Here is a 22,390-nt window from a genome sequence, read left to right as displayed (position 1 = left end):
TGAGAGAGAGAAACAAAACAATGAACTATAGATTGAAATTCCTGACTCTTGGTCTACGACATATTTGTACTACGATAAGAATAACTGCACCCATTTTCACACACTTGCACTCTCTCTCTCTCACACACACACACTTTCCTCTCTATTATAAAGTGACCCTGAGTGTGAGAAAAGGATTTATATAAATGAAAGACATCATTATTTCTCATTACAAAGAGTGAGCTGATGATCAACTTCCCCACTTCACTCAGGTCAAGTCTCAAAGTGACCTCGAACAGCCCCGACAATACAGTTACACTCCTTTATTTCTCTCTCACGACAGTTTTGTTTTTTGAAAAGCATCTCCAAAACCTCCAACGTCATTTCAAAAAAACATTCGGAGAAAACATCTCTCATCTCATCTCACTATCTCTAGCCGCTTTATCCTGTTCTACAGGGTCGCAGGCGAGCTGGAGCCTATCCCAGCTGACTACGGGCGAAAGGCGGGGTTCACCCTGGACAAGTCGCCAGGTCATCACAGGGCTGACACATAGACACAGACAACCATTCACACTCACATTCACACCTACGCTCAATTTAGAGTCACCAGTTAACCTAACCTGCATGTCTTTGGAATGTGGGGGAAACCGGAGCACCCGGAGGAAACTCACGCGGACACGGGGAGAACATGCAAACTCCGCACAGAAAGGCCCTCGCCGGCCACGGGGCTCGAACCCGGACCTTCTCGCTGTGAGGCGACAGCGCTAACCACTACACCACCGTGCCGGCTGGAGAAGGAAAAAATCTGTTTTGTTTTTTTACTTATACTTCACTTTGCTGGCACTAGAGGTCGCTAAAAACACCAGATTGCTCCTTTAACAGACCAGATTTATGAAACTGGGCTTCTGAGTGAGCTGAGGAAGGGGTGATGATTTACACATGCAGTTTCCAACATGCTAAACTGGAAGCTATAAACAACGAATTATTAGCTCCATTAGCCTCGTAGTTTGTATCCAAAATCAGAAAACTTCAGACACCAAGCACTTGTAGTAGTTTTATTAAACATCTGTAATCCATCTGATGAAGCCTTGGTGCATTTATTTACACTCCCCTGTGTGTGTATTGTGTTGTGCTTGGTTTCTGAAAGCTGTGTACGTACTTGTGCGTTGCGTAATTCACAAAGATCCTGAGATCAAAATGTTGAGTCGACTTTAAAGGCAGTTTACTGATGTTTTATCATGTGTTTGTTTGTACGTGAAATGGCGTGACGGCACTCAAGGAATGAAGTTCAGAAATCCTGTTTTCTCTGAAACAATAGTTCTCAGAACCCTGAGTGAGCGAAGAACACCGTTCTCACATTCCTGTCCCAGCAGGAGGAGCTCCAAATTTATAACACTGTATGTCGACAAATTTTAGAGCAGGTAAATGTTCAATTCAAGAAAGTTTTATCTGTATCGTGCTTTTAAAAACTGGCACTGTCACAAAGCAGCTTTCCAGAAATGAACACACACACACACACACACACACACACACACACACAGGAATTTAACCATTTATTAGATTAGCTAAAACATTATTGATCCCTTTGGGCGGGTTCCCTCAGGGAAATTAAGATCCCAGCAGCATCATTACAGATAAACAGAAAAAAGAAATAGAGAAAAAACTTCAAGATAAATTAAGTATTTACATATACAAATATAAAAAGAATAAGATATGGGGCAGCAGGAGAGATATTGCACATTATATTGCACATTGTCCGGTATTGCTTATTGTCAGGCTAGGCTACTTCTCCTTCCCGCTCCTCTATCCTCCTGTTCCCCCCCCCCCAGAGAGGAGTTGTACAGTCTGATGGCGTGAGGGACAAAGGAGTTTTTGAGTCTGTTCGTCCTGCACTTGGGAAGGAGCATTCTGTCACTGAACAGGCTCCTCTGGTTGCTGATGACGGTGTGCAGAGGGTGACTGGCATCGTCCATGATGTTCAAAAGCTTGTCCATAGTCCTCTTCTCTGCCACCGTCACCAGAGAGTCCAGCTTCATGCCGACCACAGAGCCGGGCCGCCTGATCAGTTTGTCCAGCCTGGATGTGTCCTTCTTGGATGTGCTGCCCCCCCCAGCACACCACGGTGTAAAACAGGACACTGGCGACCACAGGCTGATAGAACATCCACAGGAGTTTCCTGCAGATGTTAAAGGACCGTAGCCTCCTAAGGAAGTATAGCCTGCTCTGTCCCTTCCTATATAAGTGATTGGTGTTGCAAGTCCAGTCCAGCTTGCTGTCCAGCCACAGCCCGAGGTACTTGTAGGAATCCACAGCCTCCACCTCGACTCGCTCAATCAGAACTGGTCGCGACCTTGGTCTGGACCTCCCAAAGTCAATGACCAGCTCCTTAGTCTTCGAGGTGTTGAGCTGCAGATGGTTCCCGTTGCACCAAACGGCAAAGTCCCTCACCAGGCTCCTATACTCCTCCTCTCTGTCGTCACTGATACACCCCACGATGGCTGTGTCATTGGCAAATTTCTGAATGTGACACAGCTCTGAGTTGTAGCAGAAGTCCGTGGTGTACAGGGTGAAGAGAAGAGGGGCTAGTACCGTGCCCTGGGGTGCTCCGGTGCTGCTAATCACAGTGTCAGACGTGATGTCCTTCAGCTTGACGTACTGCGGCCTGTCAGTGAGGTAGCTGGAGATCCAGGTGACCAGGCAGGGGTCCACTCGCATCCTGTTCAGTTTGTCCTGAAGCAAAAGGGGCTGGATGGTGTTGAAGGCACTCGAGAAGTCCAAGAAGAGGATCCTCACTGTGCCATTTCCCTTGTCCAGATGCGAGTGGGCTCGGTGTAGCAGGTAGAGGATGGCGTCTTCCACACCGACACCTGCCCGGTACGCAAACTGCAGACAGTCCTGGGCATGTTGTACCTGGGGTCCGAGGAGGCTGAGGAAGAGCCACTCCAACGTCTTCATCAGATGTGAAGTGAGTGCCACCGGTCGGAAGTTGTTCAGCTTGCTGAGCCGATTCTTTTTGGGAACTGGAACGATACACATCGTCTTCCAGAGGGTGGGCACTCTCCCCAGCTGCAGGCTGAGGTTGAAGATGCGTTGGAGTGGTTCACCCAGTTCAGCAGCGCAGGTCTTCAGTAGTCGTGGACACACCTTGTCCGGGCCTGCTGCTTTCCTGGGGTGAAGCTTCCTCAGTTGACCTCTGACCTGGTCTGCAGTAATGCATGGAGGAGTCTGTGTTGAGGTGGGGGAGGAGGGGGCTGCTGTGATGACTGGGGGGAGGTGTGTTGAGGGAAGAAGGAGAGATGGCTGCAGTGAGGGGGAGGGGGGGGACGTGGGCTGGTTGAACCGGTTGAAGAAGTCATTCAACTCATTTGCCCTCTCCACTGCCCCCTCAACGACTCTGGTCTTTGTATTGTGGCCTGTGATGGTTTTCACACCTTCCCAGACCTCCCTCATGCTGTTCTCCTTCAGCTTCTGCTCCACCTTTCTCCTGTAGCTGTCCTTAGCTTCCCTCACACAGCGTTTCACCTCCTGCTGTGCTGCTTTCATCACCTCCCTGCTCCTGAAGGCGGCCCTCTTCCTGTTGAGAACAGCTTTGACTTCCTGTGTTACCCATGGCTTGTTGTTAGGGTAACACCGTACAGTCTTAGCGGGGGAGACCACATCTGCACAGAAGTTGAGGTAATCCGTCAGACAGTGTGTCAGCCTCTCTATGTCCTCGCAGTGTGGGCTAAGCAGCACATCCCAGTCCGTGATGTCATAGCAGTCCCTGAGGGCATCTTCTATTTCAGGGGACCACCTCCTGATGGAGCTAGTTGTTGCAGGCTGCCTTTGAACCAGGGGGGTGTACTTCGCCTGTAGAAGAAACAGGTTGTGGTCAGACTTCCCTAGTGGGGGGAGGGGTGTGGCTCTGTATGCATCCCTCACATTAACATACAGCAAGTCAATTGTCCTGTTGTTCCTTGTTGGACAATCCACAGCCTGGTAAAAAGCAGCCAAAGTAGAGTCCAAAGTAGCGTGATTAAAGTCCCCAGAAATGATGATAAATGCCTCAGGGTGCTGTGTCTGCAGCCTTGCTGTGACAGAGTGAATCCTCTCACATGCAGCAGCTGTGTCTGATGGTGATGGTGATCACGTGACTGAACTCCCTCAGCAGATAATATGGCCATCTGCAGCTCAACAACTCAAAGACCAGGGAGCTGGTCATTGACTTTGGGAGGTCCAGACCAAGGTCACGACCAGTTCTGATCGAGCGAGTCGAGGTGGAGGCTGTGGATTCCTACAAGTACCTCGGGCTGTGGCTGGACAGCAAGCTGGACTGGACTTGCAACACCAATCACTTATACAGGAAGGGACAGAGCAGGCTATACTTCCTTAGGAGGCTACGGTCCTTTAACATCTGCAGGAAACTCCTGTGGATGTTCTATCAGTCTGTGGTCGCCAGTGTCCTGTTTTACACTGTGATGTGCTGGGGGGGCAGCACATCCAAGAAGGACACATCCAGGCTGGACAAACTGATCAGGCGGGCCGGCTCTGTGGTCGGCATGAAGCTGGACACTCTGGTGACGGTGGCAGAGAAGAGGACTATGGACAAACTATTGAACATCATGGACGATGCCAGTCACCCTCTACACACCGTCATCAGCAATCAGAGGAGCCTGTTCAGTGACAGAATGCTCCTTCCCAAGTGCAGGACGAACAGACTCAAAAACTCCTTTGTCCCTCACGCCATCAGACTGTACAACTCCTCTCTGGGGGGGAGGAGGGGTAACAGGAGGACAGAGGACGGGAAGGAGCAGTAGCCTAGCCTAACAATAAGCAATAGACCCTTTTCAGTCACGTGACCTTCGTAAACGCGACCGCCATTTTGGACATGTAGTGGACTTCGGCTCGAATCAGTTTGAATGCGAGGAAGGCGACAAACGAAAAACATAAAAGAAAAAGGAGCGAGATGCAGAAAACACCTTCACTATCCAGCGACGTAGGGCATTTACAGGGCGAGCAGAGGGAGAGGTATTTGCAAAAATTGAGGTTAGCAGGCTTAGAGAACGACGTTTACCTGCTTCCACCAGGATTGTTCACTGACGTACGGAAGTACACGAAGCCCTCGTCTTTACCTGACTTCGGCCCACATGATCTGTATACATATGTCGTTAAAAACCCATCGCCATGCCATACACATACACGCCAACGTCCGAGGTTCCGGAGCGCGCTCTGGCTTGCTCCAGGAGTGCTCCGGCCGAGGTTCCGGAGCGCACTCCGGCTTGCTCCAGGAGTGCTCCGTCCGAGGTTCCGGAGCGCGCTCCGGCTTGCTCCAGGAGTGCTCCGTCCAAGGTTCCGGAGCGCGCTCCGGCTTGCTCCAGGAGTGCTCCGGCCGAGGTTCTGGAGCGCGCTCCGGCTTGCTCCAGGAGTGCTCCGGCCGAGGTTCCGGAGCGCGCTCCGGCTTGCTCCCCCTCAAATTAAGCAGCGCGCTCTGGCTTGCTCGCCCTCAAATTAAGCAGCGCGCTCCGGCTTGCTCCCAGAGTGTTCCGGCCGAGGTTCCGGAGCGCGCTCCGGCTTGCTCCCCATCAAATTAAGCAGCGCGCGCCGGCTTGCTCCGGAGCAAACCGGAGCGCGCTGCTTAATTTGATGGGGAGCAAGCCGGAGCGCGCTCCGGAACCTCGGCCGGAACACTCTGGGAGCAAGCCGGAGCGCGCTGCTTAATTTGAGGGCGAGCAAGCCAGAGCGCGCTGCTTAATTCTCGGACGTTGGCTCCGGCAGCTATTTACACTGGATCCGGTGTAAATAGCTGCCGGATCATAATTACAGTAAACTAGTAAATACAGTAAAGGAAAAACTTGAGACTGAAAGGTTTTAACAGTCATCCAAATGACTGAACGTAAACATTGCTCCAGTAACATACTAGCTATGATGTTGTTGACATTAGCTAGTCAACAATAGCTACTACAGAAGAACAAAGAGGTTACAATGGGTTATTTTAGCCTATTTGGTTACACACTCGCCGCCACAGAATGTTAACAGCAATGTAATGCCTTTTCTGGCTAATTTTATTCGTCTTACCTCCAACAAAGTGGTCACTGCACAAGCGCTGGTATGCCGAGGGCTGCCAATCTGTTAATGGCCGCTATCCATCTTCTCCGTCGGGATCCGATAAAATGATAACCCTTGCCTTGTTTGTTGATGGTTACTACATCCAGGTGCACAACAATATAGTGGCATGATGGAAGTCTTGCTGAAAATAAACACTTTCTTTGCTGCTGTTCCTCAGTGTTGGCTGTGGTAAACTACTGGTAGTACATGTCCAAAATGGCGGCCGCGTTTGTCGTGACGTCACGTGAAAAGGGTCCATACCGGACAATGTGCAATATAATGTGCAATATAAAGTGCAATATCTTTCCTGCTTCCCCCCACACACACACACTTACCCTAACCCCACTTCTCCCCCCTAACAGCTATAACTGTTTATAGCTGCTGTAATGTAAGTGAGAACAGGAACTAACTTGTTCTGTGGAGGTTCCACAACATTAAACGTAACTACAAATAAATAAATAAACAGATAAAAGGATAGATAGATAGATAGATAAAATAAGTTTGACATGCTGCTCTTTAATAAATGAATCGTACTAACTGTTGGTAAATTGCTGTGGTATAATGCAACTGGAAGTCATGAAGGAACTGATTTCCAAGACAAGCGTCTCCATCTGACTCTCAGCCTCGGATTAGGAAAGGTCGAGTTGCATAAAAGAAGAATGATGGGACACAATCTCTCTCTCTCTCTCTCTCCTGGAATTCTGATGGCCACAGTGTCCGAGTCCCTCGGCTCTACACGCCTCACTGAGGTCCCTGTACCTTCACAAAGCAGGCAGTGTTGGTGTGCTGAGCTGGAGACAGAGTCATTCGTCCCTCAGGGTCACTTTCTCACACTCCTTTCACTCAGTTGGCGAGTTTAGCCTTTTACACTACGGCCCTCTCGTTCACTTTCACTAAAGGGAGTCGTCTTTCCTGGACAGGGAGTGGCGCTGATGCTGCGTGAGCTCACACCCTCTCACCTGTCCTGTAGCTTATTTAAACCTGAATAAAGACCTTCAACCACTTTTCCGTCATGTGATCTTATCACACTTTTTCAGCAATGTGGATTTGTTCAGTAAAAAAAGTGTCATTACTCTGTGAAATGAATTACAGTGGGCCCTTAAAGGGGGCCCCAGACTAACGTCATAAACAGCACTGATCTTCTGATTTTCTCTCAACTGAAGGCGCCTTCAGTCATTTTCAACATCCAGATTTTATTTTCTCCAACAAGAGCAGAGACACAAACCATCACTGAGCTGAGAGTGAATTAATATCCCACGATATACACAACATTTTAATAAAAGAACAAAGAATCGTCATCAACACGACGGACGCTAGACTGCCATTCCTGAAGAGTTTATCTCCATCATGAAGGGAAAGGAAGGAAGGAAGGAAGGAAGGAAGGAAGGAAGGAAGGAAGGAAGGGGAGGGAAGAGGGAGGGAGGGAGGAAGGAAGGAAAGAAGGAAGGAGAAGAGAAGGGGAAGGAAGAAAGGAAGGAAGGGGGAAGGAAGGAAGTAAACAGACAAAAAGAATGAACAATAGAAAGAACAAATGAATGAACAAAAGAACGCAAGAAAGAAAGAAACTGTGTGTAGAATCGGGGTGTGGTGCGTTGTGTCTCAGAGATACTGGGCGTTCTTAAAGTTCCGCTGTATTCGCAGCATAAAGCCCAGTGATGACACGTAGGTCATGTGACTCACCAGCAGGCCAGGATGCTGGCGGAGGTGAAGAGGATGATGGGAACTGGGTAGGAGGCGCAGAGCAGACCGTGCCGGTAGAAGGCGGCTGAGATGTTCTGGCGGAGCCGCTCTCTGACCGACATCATCCTGGTGGTCAAAGGTCAGCTGGCAGCCATCAGGCTCAGGTGCTCCAACTGGGCGGCACCAGAGTTCATCCGGGCACCTAACACACACACACACACACACACACACACACACAGTGTTTTATGACACCGTAATGACATCAGCACATCACAGCTGCGTTATCGCTGGGTTTTATTCCTCTTTACGCGTTCAGGTCGACGTGTCAGCGCTCACAGGGACATTACCGCATTTATTATATCCAGCTCCATCTGATAAAACAAAAATTAATCAGGAAAGTGGGAATGATATGAAAGATAGCAGATGGAGATAAAGATAACACCTGCTGTGAGTGCACAGTCATCACCATGGCAACCGCAACCATCAGAAACATGCTGTTTACAAACACAAACAAAAACACAAAATCTCATCCCGCTTTATTACAAAACCTTCCTCCTTCTTTCTGTTCATCCTTTATTCCTTTCTCACGAGCTTTCATTTATTCTTCATTTCCATCTTTCCCTCTTTTCTGTTCATTATTAATCTTGTATTATCTCTTCCTTCTTTTCTTTTTCCTTCTCTCTCTCTCTCTTCCTTGCTTCCTTTTCTCCTCATTTCTTTCTTTCTGGTCAGAATTCCAGCAGGTTTAGAATAATACAACTCAGTCTCACACACCTCCACTCTGCACCACACCCTCCGACATTCCACACTACAGTGGCGCTGTTCTCTCTCTCTCTCTCTCTCACACACTCACACTCGTGCACTGAAACAAACATTTATACAAACCAAACTCTTGTGTTTCACATCAGAAATAATTGTGTGTCTGTTTAACACTCTACAGTTTGTCCATTTCTTAACTGATGATCCAGATGTGAATGACGACGGAATAAAAATGAGAAAACCTCAGAAACCAAATTCTCTTCATGCAAACAAACAAAAAAAACTTTTAGGACAATTTAATGTCAAATAATTTCCTTATACACACACACAAAAAAACAAACATTCAACAATGATTACAGCATTAATCAGCGCCAACTCTGCTGTAGAATATTCCACGATGGCTTTTTTTTTTAAAGCTGTACCGCCTTTCAGATTTTTCAAGTGTAGGTCATAAAAAGAATTTTCCCGACACCCAATTATTTTTGTTTAGTGACTGAAAGCTACTGAATTCGAATCACAGACTTCCAATTTTATTAGTTTTTTTTAAATAGAACAATTAATGAGTTTAGAGGGCCGCATGGCCCCAAATTCTCAGCTATTTTTTCCTGCTTCACCATGACCCAATACAAGATACTACGTCATGCATCCCGTGGTGGGCTTTCCCGTTCACGCAAGGCATTGTGGAATACAAATTTGAAACAGGAGAGAAAAATGGAGGACGTGAGCGTGCGAATGAAACGTGAAAGAGTGACTACAGTAACGGAAAGAAAGCGAGAAGAAAAGACGTTATGTTATATACGAAGGAAAGGAAACGCAGGACCAAACTAATAAATATGGGCGCTCAGCGAGCACCTCGGTGTGATCAGCTGTTCGTTTAGCGACAGAATGATGGAACTGTCAGTGCACGCTCAAAGGGAAACCTGTAGATGGCAGTAATGCAACACTGTGGATGCCAGCTGCCGTAAAACCCAAAAGAAGAAGAAGGTAAACCTGCGCATGCGCACACGGACTTCCTCTGTCTGCTCGACTGCGCCAAGCGAGCGATTTCATGCACATTATTTGCTTTAATCCCCTCAAATTAAATAACTTCCCAGCCACAGAATGGCCTGATATTTTGTGAGATATTACAGAAATAAACAGATATCACAATCACCACATTTCAGACGGAACTACATTTCACCGATTTTATGAAATCGAAAGGCCGTCTCGCTTTAAGTGTTTTCAATGTCATTCCATGAAGAAGCTTGAAGAAGCAAAAAGAAGAATTTGCTAAAATAGAAAACAACCCATTTTAAAACTCAGTTTAAAACTAATGTGCACTGCACCCAGCATTTATTTTCCTTTCGTTTCATCAGTTTAAATCAGTGAGATTTTTTTTTTAGTTTGTACATTTAACATGTTCTTCCGCAAAGGTCCTTTCAGGTTTATCAGCTCACATCAACAACAACAAAAATAAAAAACATGTTGCAACATGAAACACGTCACGTCTGATTCACTTCCTGCAGGTGAGTCAGTTCAGAACTGAATCGTTTTCTTTGCTGGAGGCCACCTCGCTCTCGAGCCGAGTGTGACTCTGGGTTCTCACCTGATTAAAGAACCGCGTGGAGGCGGAGAAGAACACATCAGGCTTCTGTTCAAACACTAAACACTGTGTGCAGGAAAACAGCGTAGCCATGGGAGTGTTAGTTATAGAACCGTGTGTGTGAGAACAAGAATCACACCCTCCTCCAGTCCTGATCTGCTTGTTTACACCACAGCACTGCTGTATTCTGGGCTGTGATTGGTCACAAGATGTTAAAGGAGAACTGAAGTCATTGTTAAACGTGCTTTATTTCTTAATTAACGTGTTATTCAATTACGTTTTCGTGTTTAGTAACCTTATATCGTGACTCGTATTGGCAACTAATTGCAATTAAATATTATGCTTATCGGCCTATTCGGTTTTTAGCCGTGTTGAATTTAGTTTGTTTGGTCCACGGCAGGCGTCGCTTATCCACGTGATCTTCACGAGACTTGTGCGAGACTTCGAAACGTGAAGAAGTGTCAGCCAGGTGTCAGTGCCGACATTTTGAAAACTGTTTTCCAAACGAAGTATTGCACAAAAACGAGTTTAAATGACGATTTCTGCCTACTTTTTTCAAACTTTCCTGATTGCTATCAAAACAAACAAAACTTCCGGCTTGATTACATCAGCATTCGAAAGAGGGCGCGTGTCTCTTTTGACAGTGTTGGCAGATGTTGGTGACTTTGATTTCCGCTGTACGTTTTACTTCCGTCCTACGATGTCTCGCACAGGTCTCAACAAATCTCGTTTACGGCCATCGCTTTGACATACGGACTGATATATTACAGAGCATATTTCAAACACTCAGAACTTGCTACAGCAGCGACAAAATAGCAATCAAACATGCATTCTGATATTTAATAAAATGAGATAAATAGAATTTTGATGATAAAAAATTTGCCTTCAGTTCTTCTTTAAAATATACATTCCTGTTTCTATAACAACAGCTCATTCACAGCGACTCGCTGTACGTGCGCAATCACCAATGTGTTCTTTAACGAGACGTTTCTGTAACACCTATGGAAGGAGTCTCCAGTGTCAGTCAGAGGTAAAGCTGTAACTAAAGTTTCCTGAGAGGTTTACACATCTTCGCAGTTTTTTTTTTTTACTTGACGAGCGGCGTGAGAGGAAAAAAAAAACAAGTCTGGTGAAGAAGCGTGAGTGAGAACAGAAAATAACTTACTTTGCATAATTTCACATTAGATGTAACTATAAATGGATAAAAAGTCTGACGTGTTGCTTGTTAATAATCATAAAAAAAAGCAAGCGCTGTGGTGTAAGAGGAATAAAACACTCCAAAGCATGATGTTACTGGAAATTAATCAACTGCAGAGCTGATTATTTTCCTACAGCAGCACAACACACACACACCCAAACCATGAGACTGAAATACACAATAAAGGTCCTTCATTCTGTTAAAAACATTTATTAACGATTTAAACAGGTGGCATTCCACCAAATAATAATTTTTATTAAAAAAATAAAGTAAATAAAAGTTTCTTCCCCAGAGATTGTTCAGATTTTATTCTTTAATTAAAAGGTTGATGATGCAATAAGAAAGCAATCTCAGTTCCGAGTGCGGAAATAAAAAAAAAAAACCCATCAATTCTAGCAATAAATAACTAAAAACATTTTAAAAATAATAAACAAACAAGACATTGCTATGACTGTGTTCAAAGAAATTCATTAATTTCATTAATATTTGTTGATTTTAGCCGCCAGGAGCTAATTAATCCTACACCAGCAATAAACACACATGCACAAAACTAAATAGAAACTTTCAAGGATTGTTCGCATTAACTAAATTTAAAATTATATCCGCTGAAATTTAAAGTAAATAATAATAATAATCGATATTCATTCATTTGAAGTGCGTTCCCATGGTATTAAGCTAAGCTAAACTAAGCTAAGCTAGCTAGCATAGAAACACTAGCCGGCTAATAAACCGAGCAACAACCCGCTCTGTTTAAAGGCGTTTTCGGTCATTTAAACGTCATATTTTACAGTTTTGAACTCAGAATATGTAAATTAACACTAATTTATCTGCTAATAAATTGTGTTTTTATTGAGAAACCGAACCTAAAGCGCGTACTCGCGGCTAAAATTGTTAGCATAGCCTGTATTAGCTTAGCCTAGCCGAGCTTTCATGCTTTCCCAACCTGCAAAGCAACAAAAATATCCCCAAATTACTGAGCATTTAAACTGCAGGAAAGTCAAACTCACCCCAAAATATTCTCTCCTTCCTTTATAAACGATTTATCTCACAATCTGGCTGGGTTTTTTTATCTGCTGCAATTTTTTAAAATAATACAGTGTCATATGTATATATGCACTAATTATACAGATTCATGTTAGACTTCTGCATGTGTACAACATGAACCCTCAACTTCAACCCGCCAGCGATAAAACACAAACCACGCCATCTTGTGGTCACTCAAGAAACAGGCAGCTATTTTTAGTGAATCAGATCATTCGACTCGATGCTTTTGATGAGCCGAGCGAAGCGATCTGATTCAGTGAAAAGAGCTAACTGTTGCTCGAGCGAGTTTGCTCTTTTCAGTAAATGACACGATTTGACTCCGAGTCGACTCTTTCCGATGAACTGAGCCAAGTGACCTGATTCAGATGTCTTTTTAGAGTGAATCGAATCAGTCGACCCTGAGTCGATTCTTTTTGATGAGCCGAGCCAAGTGATCTGATTCACCGAAGAGAACCAACTGTTTCTTTTCCAAGTTTGCTCTTTTCAGTAAATGGTATAGCTTGACTCAGAGTCGACTCTTTTTGATAAGCCGAGATAAGTGATTTGAATCGGTTGCCTCTTTACAGTGAATCAAATCATTTGAGAGTCGAATCATATTGATGTGCTGAGTCAAATGACGTGATTCACAGAAAAAAGTAAACTATTTCCAATGGTTCAAACATTCGCTTTTCAGTGAATCACACCATTCGACTCAATCACCTTCTCTTGACGAATTGAGCCGAGTGATCCGATTCAATGAAAAAGAACGAACCGATTCTTTTGTAACAGTTCACTCTTTTCAGTGAATCGGATCATTTTACAAAAGCTGTAGAAATTGATTCAAAAGGGATTTAACAGATTCACTTTCTATTTTACTTTAAAATGTTTCTTTTTTTTTACATACCTGTCTCACTTCTGATTAAAATTTATTTCACTAGTATAACATTTATTTCTACAGTGCTGTCATAAAGGATTAATTTTTAAATTTGCTGTAGTTTTTAAAGAAATTAGTTTATAAAACTCCTATCGCATTGGAAACATATCATCTGAAATCTTTTTTTTTTTCAGATTAGATATAAATTAGCCAACTCAGTTTACAAACTAACAACAAATTAAGACCATTATAATTTCATGAATTTAAAAAAATGACGAAAGGAATCCAACACGAGAATTTAATCCAACATGGACACACTTAATGAGACGCAACACACACAGTGAAACTTGTCCAAATCGGAAGGAGCATCGAATGTGTCCTCTAATCCTGTTCCCCAGATGAGGGGATAGATTTGTTTTTTTCTAAAAATAAAAAAAAGACAATATCACTGAAAACTGAAAAGAAAATGTTGGGCATTGAAAAGTTTAAAGATGTTTGTTTGAGAGTCATCAGAGTCCAAGGAACACAATGAGTCCTCCATCATCGTCATCGTGGTGAACAGTTAAAGCACGGCACTCGAGGTCCCCGGGGCAAAAAAGGACACACTTTTGTCATAAACTTTGTACTGATAGATCTTTCTCTGGCTCTGCAGGTTCTCTCCTGTTCCTCTCCACCAAATCTTCACCTGAAAAACATCAACACTGAGTGACAGGGTGCTGAGATGAAGTGGGGTTTGGAAATGATGTTCTATAAACAGTAAGCTTTTATACCACAGCAATTACAATTTTTACTCATTAAGCAAAGACATGTAAATTTTTTTAATCATTTGCTGTTGCATTTAATGCTGCAGAACGTCCATGAAGCACGTGAGCACTTCATCTCATGTTGCATCACGTTCTCTCGCCAGCCTTCTTCCCCCCCTTTCTATTGACATTAATAAGCCAAAAAAAAAAAGCAGTTTGTCATTTTAGCGAGAAACATAAGTGTAATGTTTGAACATCATGAAAATCTTGGAAAACATAAACTTTTCAGCTTTACTTCTGACTGTTACACCGACACTGGAGACTCCTTCCATAAACATTAAACACATTGCAAACAACTCGACCATATGAACCATTACACGTTTTTTTATTCCTTTATGCTGCTAAGCCAACCATACATCATAACATCTGTATCAAGACTGACTCCTTAGCTCTTGCTCCTACTAAAGTAGCAAGGAACTTGGGTGTCATGATTGATGATCAGCTGACCTTCAAAGATCATGTTGCCTCTGTAGCCCGGTCTTGCCGCTTTGCATTATTTAATATAAGGAAGATTAGACCATATTTAACCCAACAGGCCACCCAACTGCTGGTGCAGACAATGGTCATCTCCCGCTTTGACTACTGCAATGCCCTTCTAACAGGCCTCCCAGCCTGTGTAGTGAAGCCACTTCAGATGGTCCAGAATGCAGCGGCGCACCTGGTCTTCAATCAGCCCAAAAGGGCACGTGACCCCTCTGCTAACTGAATTACATTGGTTACCCCTGGCTGCACGCATCAAATTCAAAATCACTAATGCTAGCCTACAAAGTGCTTACTGGGTCTGCACCTACTTACTTGAGTCCTCTAATAAAGGCTAAGGTTACTCTTTCTCAACTCCGGATATCAAAAGAACGCCGTTTGGCAGTTCCAGCACCGCGCACAAGACAATCCAGACTCTTTTCATGTGTCATCCCACGCTGGTGGAATGATCTACCGAGCGCTACCAGAGCAGGGGCGTCCCTGTCTGTCTTCAAGAAACTCTTGAAGACTCAGCTCTTCAGAGAACACCTCCTGTCCTGCACTTAGACTTTACACCTCCCCTCCTCTCTACTGCACTCATCTTGCACTTGATTCCACTTTTGCACTAAAGGCTACATCCACACGACAACGGCAACGAGATGTTATTTAAAAATATATCGCATCCAAATGGGCAACGATCAGTAAAATATCAGGTCCATATGGCAACGCAACGCTTGCTGAAAACGATGCAATACACATGCCACACCTCTAGGGGCGCTGTAAGACGGTCCCTTCGGAGACACCAGAACAATAGAAGTAGTAAGGATGCATGCGCATAAACTTATGAGCGAGACTTCATATTAGCCATAAAGTCAGAAAAATCTGTTCGTAAAATTATGTTATAATGACCAAATACAATGAAAAGTATTTTTCCAGTCTCACCTGTGAAAGGTAATCCCATGTGATCTCGTTTGGACGGCAAACCTGTTGGTACAGTTAAACGCAGCTAATCTTTATTCTCCGCTTTGACCTATCCAATATGGCGGCGAGGATGATGTATGATTCTACGCGGAAGGCGGTGTCTTTAATGGTCCGGAATAAATTGAATGCTACACGTTGATGGATTAATTTGCTCTTCTACGCCCTTTTTGAGGAATGTATTGTCGGACTTAAACCAACATCTGAAGAGGTGAGATCGCTCCTTTTTTTCCCTATTTTTGCTGGCGGAATTGACTCTGTCCTAAGGGCTATTTTCTCTCTCTCTCTCTCTCTCTCTCACTTTGCACCATTACACAATAAATATTCACAGTGAAAATATTTTGTAAGCGCGTTTCATGAATCAAGTTATAGGATTTGTTGACAACTCGCATCGAGTTCGTTACACTTCTACCCGGCGTGAAGCACTCACAGTCATGTGGTTGTGACGTCATCGTAAACAAATCCGTTCTACTCATCCAGACGACTTCACAACAGCAACGTTGCCAGATCTTTCCACTCTGGAACCCGTTCTCAAAATGATTGCGTTTTGGGCACCCAGAATGCCGGTGCCGTGTGGACGCCAGGCCTAAATGATAAGCAATTGTATCGGAGTCACCTGAATCCGTTGCCGTGTCGACAGGGCCTAAAGCTCCCTTTAGTGATATTTCTTTTAAGACTTCTTTTATGTATCTTGATTGTTAATTTTCTTTTTGTAAGTCGCTTTGGATAGAAGCGTCTGCTAAATGAATAAATGTAATGTGAATGAGCTGTTACTACAGAAACAATAACATTAATATAACCCTGTGACGTGCAGCTGGACTACTGTTAGAGAGAATTAATCGACACCTTGTGACCAATCAGAACGTGTCGGTACCTGGCCGTGGATGTCCCTGCAGTAACCGGTCTGAAGCCCCTCCACGCTCAGAGACAGAGTGCACTGATGACTCAGAGCCCGCAGGAGACGGCTGGAGCTCTCATTCTCCTCCTCATCATCATCCTCACAGTCGTCACATCGCACCAGAGTTACAACACAGCCCTGAACACCAAACACACACATTGTGTTAAAATTCCACAAACAGCAGTTGAATCTGAGCTGCTAACTCCAGCTGGTGTGTGTGTTGAAATGAATACACACCTGGAGCTGGGAGCAGACGAAGGCCTGACAGTAGTGTGTGAAGTCCAGAACGGCTCTGACGCTGACACCCAAACTCAGAAACACACTGACGTCATCCACAATCAGCACCGGAGGACGACTCGAGTCTGCCTCAGCCTGACTCAGAGAGGCACGCACAAACTCAAACAGAGCTCTGAGCTCCGGGACCGGAGATCTGAACACACACGGTACCAACATGATAAGTGCACAACAAGGAAGGGTCACATTAATGTCTGAGGCAGATTTAAAAACAGACAGCTAGCTAGCGGGCGAGACAGACAGCTACAGTGCCTTGAAAAAGTATTCCTACCCCTTGAACTATTTCACATTTTTCCACCTTACAACCACAAACTTAAAAGTTTTTTATTGAGATTTTATGTGAGAGACCAACACAGAGTAGCACATACTTGTGAAGTGAAACGAAAATGATAAATGGTCTTCAAAATTTTCAACAAATAAAAATCTGAAAAATGTGGTGTGCATTAGTATTCAGCCCCCTGTACTCGGATACCTCTAAATACAATCCAGTGCAATCAATTGCCTTCAGAAGTCATCTAATTAGTTAATAGAGTCCTACTGTGTGTAATTTACTCTCAGCATAAATACACTTGTTCTGTGAAGGCCTCAGTGGTTTGTTAGAGAACACTGAAGAACAAACAGCATCATGAAGACCAAAGAACTCACCAGACAGGTCAGGGATAAAGTTCTGGAGAAGTTTAAAGCAGGGTTAGGTTATAAAAAAATATCCCAAGCTCTGAACATCTCAAGAAGCACTGTTCAATCCATCATTCAAAAATGGAAAAAGTATGGCACAACTGCAAACCTACCAAGACATGGCCGTCCACCGAAACTGACAGAGCGAGCAAGGAGAGCACTGGTCAGAGAAGCAGCCAAGAGGCCCATGATCACTCTGGAGGAGCTGCAGAAATCCACAGCTCAGGTGGGAGAATCTGTGCACAGGACAACTATAAGTCGTACACTCCACAAATCTGGCCTTTTTGGAAGAGTGGCAAGAAGAAAGCCATTGTTGAAAGACAGGCATAAGAAGCCATGTAGGGGACACAGCAAACATGTGGAAGAAGGTGCTTTGGTCAGATGAGACCAAAGTTGAACTTTTTGGCCTAAATGCAAAGCGCTACGTGTGGCAGAAAACTAACACTGCTCATCACCCTGCACACACCATCCCCACTGTGAAACATGGTGGTGGCGGCATCATGCTATGGGGATGCTTTTCTTCAGCAGGGACAGGGAAGCTGGTCAGAGTTGATGGGAAGATGGATGGAGCTAAATACAGGGCAATCCTGGAAGAAAACCTGTTGGAGGCTGCAAAAGACTTGAAACTGGGAAGGAGATTCACCTTCCAGCAAGACAATGACCCTAAACATACAGCCAGAGCTACAATGGAATGGTTTAGATCAAAGAATATTCATGGGTTAGAATGGCCCAGTCAAAGTCCAGACCTAAATCCCATTGAGCATCTGTGGCAAGACTTGAAAATTGCTGTTCACAGACGCTCTCCATCCAATCTGGCTGAGCTTGAGCTATTTCGCAAAGAAGAATGGGCAAAAATTTCAGTGTCTAGATGTGCAAAGCTGGTAGAGACATACCACAAAAGACTTGCAGCTGTAATTGCAGCAAAAGGTGGCTCTACAAAGTATTGAAGCAGGGGGGCTGAATACTAATGCGCATCACATTTTTCAGATTTTTATTTGTTTAAAATTTTGAAGACCATTTATCATTTTCGTTTCACTTCACAATTATGTGCTACTCTGTGTTGGTCTATCACATAAAATCTCAATAAAAAACTTTGAAGTTCGTGGTTGTAAGGTGGAAAAATGTGAAAAAGTTCAAGGGGTATGAATACTTTTTCAAGGCACTGTAGCTAGCTGGCAGGCGGGTGAGACAGACAGCTAGCTGGCGGGCGAGACAGACAGCCAAAGTATAAATGGACATAATTTAGACAGGCAGACATTCAGACAGAGGGTTAGAGAGAGATACAGAGACAAATGAACAGAAAGACAGATAACCAAAAAATAAGGCAGAGTACAGTTATAGTACAATATGAGAAACAATAGACAGATGATAAAAACACAAGAGGTAATAAATGCAGATAAACACAGTGAATGACAGAGAAAGTGCGTGCGTTAGAGAGAGACCTGAGATAATCAAACAGCTGCGCTGCATCACTGCTGCTCTCATTGAGCATCACAGCAGCCGAGGCCTTCAGAGCTTCTACAAACACCAGCCGACCTTTCTGTCTCTCCTGCGCCAGATTTACTCCCTGGAACACACACACACTTTTAATATCTATTTCATCATTAATAATTACGTACATGAAGCTCTGAACTCTTTACTGGCATTTGCTCTGCTGCAGAAATGTAAAGAGAATAAAAACTAAATATTTGATATTAAAAACAGCAGTGAATAAATCAAATGAAATCTCAACTCACCAGCCTCTGAGCCACAGCGCTGTAGTGACTGAACGACTGAACCAGACCCACAAAACACACTTTACAGCCAGCTGAACAAAAACAACACAACTTCTTTAAAGTATACACAAGAACAGTGATCAGTTTAAAAGCAGTTTTCCTGCTTCTTTCACTGGAGGAGCACACATTCTAGACTTTATCTGAATAAACTCTAAAAATGAATAAAAACTCAATCAACTGCTTCCAATCATTTGCAAAAAAATAAATAGAATATGATCTCATGACAGGGCGGCACGGTGGTGTAGTGGTTAGCGCTGTCGCCTCACAGCAAGAAGGTTCCGGGTTCGAGCCCCGTGGCCGGCGAGGGCCTTTCTGTGCGGAGTTTGCATGTTCTCCCCGTGTCCGCGTGGGTTTCCTCCGGGTGCTCCAGTTTCCCCCACAGTCCAAAGACATGCAGGTTAGGTTAACTGGTGACTCTAAATTGAGCGTAGGTGTGAATGTGAGTGTGAATGGTTGTCTGTGTCTATGTGTCAGCCCTGTGATGACCTGGCGACTTGTCCAGGGTGAACCCCGCCTTTCGCCCGTAGTCAGCTGGGATAGGATCCAGCTTGCCTGTGACCCTGTAGAACAGGATAAAGCGGCTAGAGATAATGAGATGAGATTTTTGTTCACTTATACTCACCCTTCAGATAAAAACTGAGGAAGTGATGGATGAGGAACGACGCATCTGCCTTTCTGTCTGACAGCAGGATAAATTCTCTCTACACACACACGATGAAATAACATCACACTCCATTATAATTATAATAATTAATCAGGATTGTAATCTTCATGAATAAAGGAGCAGCCCAGGAATGAATGTACCTGTGTGACGTCATCAGGGCTGGTGTTGAGAATGCTGTTCAGCTCTGCAAACATTTTCTTTTTATTTCTCTCTCACTCACACACACACACACACACACACACTCACTCACTCAAGCAGAAAACACTGAAATGTCTGATTAATACAATCACACACAAACACAGAGGGAAAATGAAATTAGCTTCATGTTCTCGTGATAAAAACACTCTCATGAAAACTATATCTATAAATAATATGCTGTACCTGTATCCATGGCGACTGTAACGCCACTTTATTTAATTAAATCCGAGTTCAGTGAATTTTCAGCACACAAACACACACACGCCTCTCCCACTGCTGCTTCTTCTTCGTCTGTATGAATACTCTCCCCACTTTACCTGAACATGCTGCCATCTACAGGTCAATCCAGGAACTGCAGCAAGCAATCAACTCCACCCCGGCGCTGCTGAGTTCTGGATTGTGATTGGTCAGAAGAGTGGACGTTGATTAATTTTCTATAATAGCAGCTCTGACAATAATGCATATATAGAATACTGTGTAAAAGTCTTGGCACCCGATGGTTCTTTTGTTTGCTTTGAGTTCAAACTTTGTGATAGATTTTTATTTGATGATTTCTACATTATGGAGTCGACAAAAATATTTCCAAACAGTCTCTCAGCACAAAATGAAATGCTACAGCAAAAAAATTTGTATTTCAGTAAATAAAATAGTTTATTTTTTTCGTGGTCTGGTTTCCATCAAATCCTGCGCTCTGATTAGCTGGCAAGCGGGTCCGTATCCTACGATACGGACCTCAGTTACGGACCTCTGGCGACTCACTCGTTCACAACAACAGCAAACATAGTAGCATTTTTTGCTACAGACAACCATTCACACTCACATTCACACCTACGGTCAATTTAGAGTCACCAGTTAACCTAACCTGCATGTCTTTGGACTGTGGGGGAAACCGGAGCACCTGGAGGAAACCCACACGGACACGGGGAGAACATGCAAACTCCACACAGAAAGGCCCTCGCCGGCCACGGGGCTCGAACCCGGACCTTCTTGCTGTGAGGCGACAGCGCTAACCACTACACCACCGTGCTGCCCTATCTTTTTTTTAATAAGATTTATTTATAAGATTGGGCCTCACAGCAAGAAGGTCCGGGTTTGAGCCCCGTGGCCGGCGAGGGCCTTTCTGTGCGGAGTTTGCATGTTCTCCCCGTGTCCGCGTGGGTTTCCTCCGGGTGCTCCGGTTTCCCCCACAGTCCAAAGACATGCAGGTTAGGTTAACTGGTGACTCTAAATTGACTGTAGGTGTGAGTGTGAGTGTGAATGGTTGTCTGTGTCTATGTGTCAGCCCTGTGATGACCTGGCGACTTGTCCAGGGTGTACCCCGCCTTTCGCCCGTAGTCAGCTGGGATAGGCTCCAGCTCGCCTGCGACCCTGTAGAACAGGATAAAGCCGCTAGAGATAATGAGATGAGAAGTTCCTGGTTACACAGTTATACTTTGTGACTCTACAGGACACAGTTATAGAAGCAAGTTATTTATAACCACCCATTTATGTTATCACCCAGATGAGGATGGGTTCCCTTTTCAGTCTGGCTCCTCTCAAGGTTTCTTCCTCACGTCATCTCAGGGAGTTTTCCCTCACCACCGTCACCTCAGGCTTGATCATCAGGAATAAATAAACTTATTAAGGATAAAAATAGCTCGTTTAAAGTCGCAATACAAATAAACTGACTTGGCTTGACTTGCCTAAACAAGAAATCTTTGGACTCTTAACATGTCCTGGTGGACAGGGAGACTGCAGAGACACACCAGATTTAATCCTAGTGCACCTTTAATTAAATATATACAGAATAATGCATTAGACAAAGTGATGTGTGAAGGTTTGGCATCAAAACTAGCTGAACCGAGGATTTGGCCGAGGCTCTTCAGGCGAATTGATTGATCTGCAAGTCCATAAATTCAGATCAGAGAAGCTACTGGAAAAAGGAATTACAATACAGAGACATGATTATCATTCTCATTACAATATTAACTGCTGTTGCTTTTACATTCTGTGATAAGGCAGATAGATGCAGGATGGTCGTATTCACAGACACTTTCTTCCCAGGCTTAAGGCAGGTGATCCGAATTTACAAAGCTACAGAGTTAAGATGTACAAAAAAATGTGAATTAACAAAAGAAAGAGGGGATTAAAAACAAACACAAACGTGGCACGTGTCACTGGCGAGTCATTGTCACTTGGTCCCACTCCACTAGTTCATCCTATCACTGCATGTCATAATAAACCTGTTCACTAGACATGTGCCGATATTCGATTACACAATAATTAATATCTGTAATATGGTTAGTGTGGATGCTTCAAAATATTTTAGTTGGAAGGAGATTGATCCAGGATAAAGCTGTCCTACTAAGGTCTCTTACTTTAGGTGCAAATCTGATCATGGAAAAAAACTCACTCTGATTGCAGAATAGATTTTTTTCAAGCAATTTCACTGCATTTAAAATCATTCTTATAAATTTGGACATTTTTC

General features: G+C 44.1%; 2 protein-coding genes across 4 annotated transcripts in view; both read right to left on the bottom strand.

Moving 5' to 3' along the window:
* The window catches only part of scap (SREBF chaperone), a 59,829-nt gene extending 46,891 nt beyond the window's left edge, over positions 1–12,938 (bottom strand). Inside the window, exons 1-2 of one of the 2 annotated variants that reach the window (XM_060900462.1) lie at positions 12,290–12,938; positions 7,744–7,945 (exon numbers count right to left, since the gene is read on the bottom strand). In XM_060900462.1, coding sequence (XP_060756445.1) covers positions 7,744–7,868 — 125 coding nt within the window. In that variant the 5' untranslated portion in view covers positions 7,869–7,945; positions 12,290–12,938. The remainder of the gene's footprint in view (positions 1–7,743; positions 7,946–12,289) is intronic. The other variant, XM_060900461.1, reaches the window with a different exon arrangement.
* A 525-nt stretch (positions 12,939–13,463) lies between these two features.
* Positions 13,464–20,208, bottom strand: elp6 (elongator acetyltransferase complex subunit 6). Of its 2 annotated transcripts, none has more exons than XM_060901009.1 (8): positions 20,107–20,208; positions 19,866–19,998; positions 19,684–19,762; positions 19,023–19,093; positions 18,729–18,853; positions 16,555–16,747; positions 16,294–16,455; positions 13,464–13,864 (listed from the first exon to the last, which is right to left on the bottom strand). In XM_060901009.1, the coding sequence occupies exons 2-8, from the start codon at positions 19,917–19,919 to the stop codon at positions 13,742–13,744; spliced, it is 807 nt and encodes a 268-aa protein (XP_060756992.1). In that variant the 5' UTR covers positions 19,920–19,998; positions 20,107–20,208; the 3' UTR covers positions 13,464–13,741. The 2 variants fall into 2 exon arrangements, with proteins under 2 accessions (XP_060756992.1, XP_060756993.1); XM_060901010.1 differs by having other exon boundaries at positions 19,866–19,909.
* Between the last annotated feature and the right edge of the window lie 2,182 nt (positions 20,209–22,390).

The sequence above is a fragment of the Neoarius graeffei genome, chromosome 19 (genome assembly GCF_027579695.1).
Source record: "Neoarius graeffei isolate fNeoGra1 chromosome 19, fNeoGra1.pri, whole genome shotgun sequence".
NCBI classification, from domain to species: domain Eukaryota; kingdom Metazoa; phylum Chordata; class Actinopteri; order Siluriformes; family Ariidae; genus Neoarius; species Neoarius graeffei.
Note: the sequence above shows the minus strand (reverse complement) of the source record. Positions and strands in the feature narration are given on the sequence as shown.

What these genes read in the sequence shown, in the direction of transcription:
- elp6 (XM_060901009.1), bottom strand. Translation starts at nt 19,919, where the DNA reads ATGTTTGCAGAGCTGAACAGCATTCTCAACACCAGCCCTGATGACGTC. An exon ending in GCCCTGATGACGTCACACAG is followed by an intron (nt 19,763 to 19,865) that starts GTACATTCATTC and finishes GTGTGTGTGTAG; the next exon opens with AGAGAATTTATCCTGCTGTC. An exon ending in CCTCAGTTTTTATCTGAAGG is followed by an intron (nt 19,094 to 19,683) that starts GTGAGTATAAGT and finishes GTTTTTGTTCAG; the next exon opens with CTGGCTGTAAAGTGTGTTTT.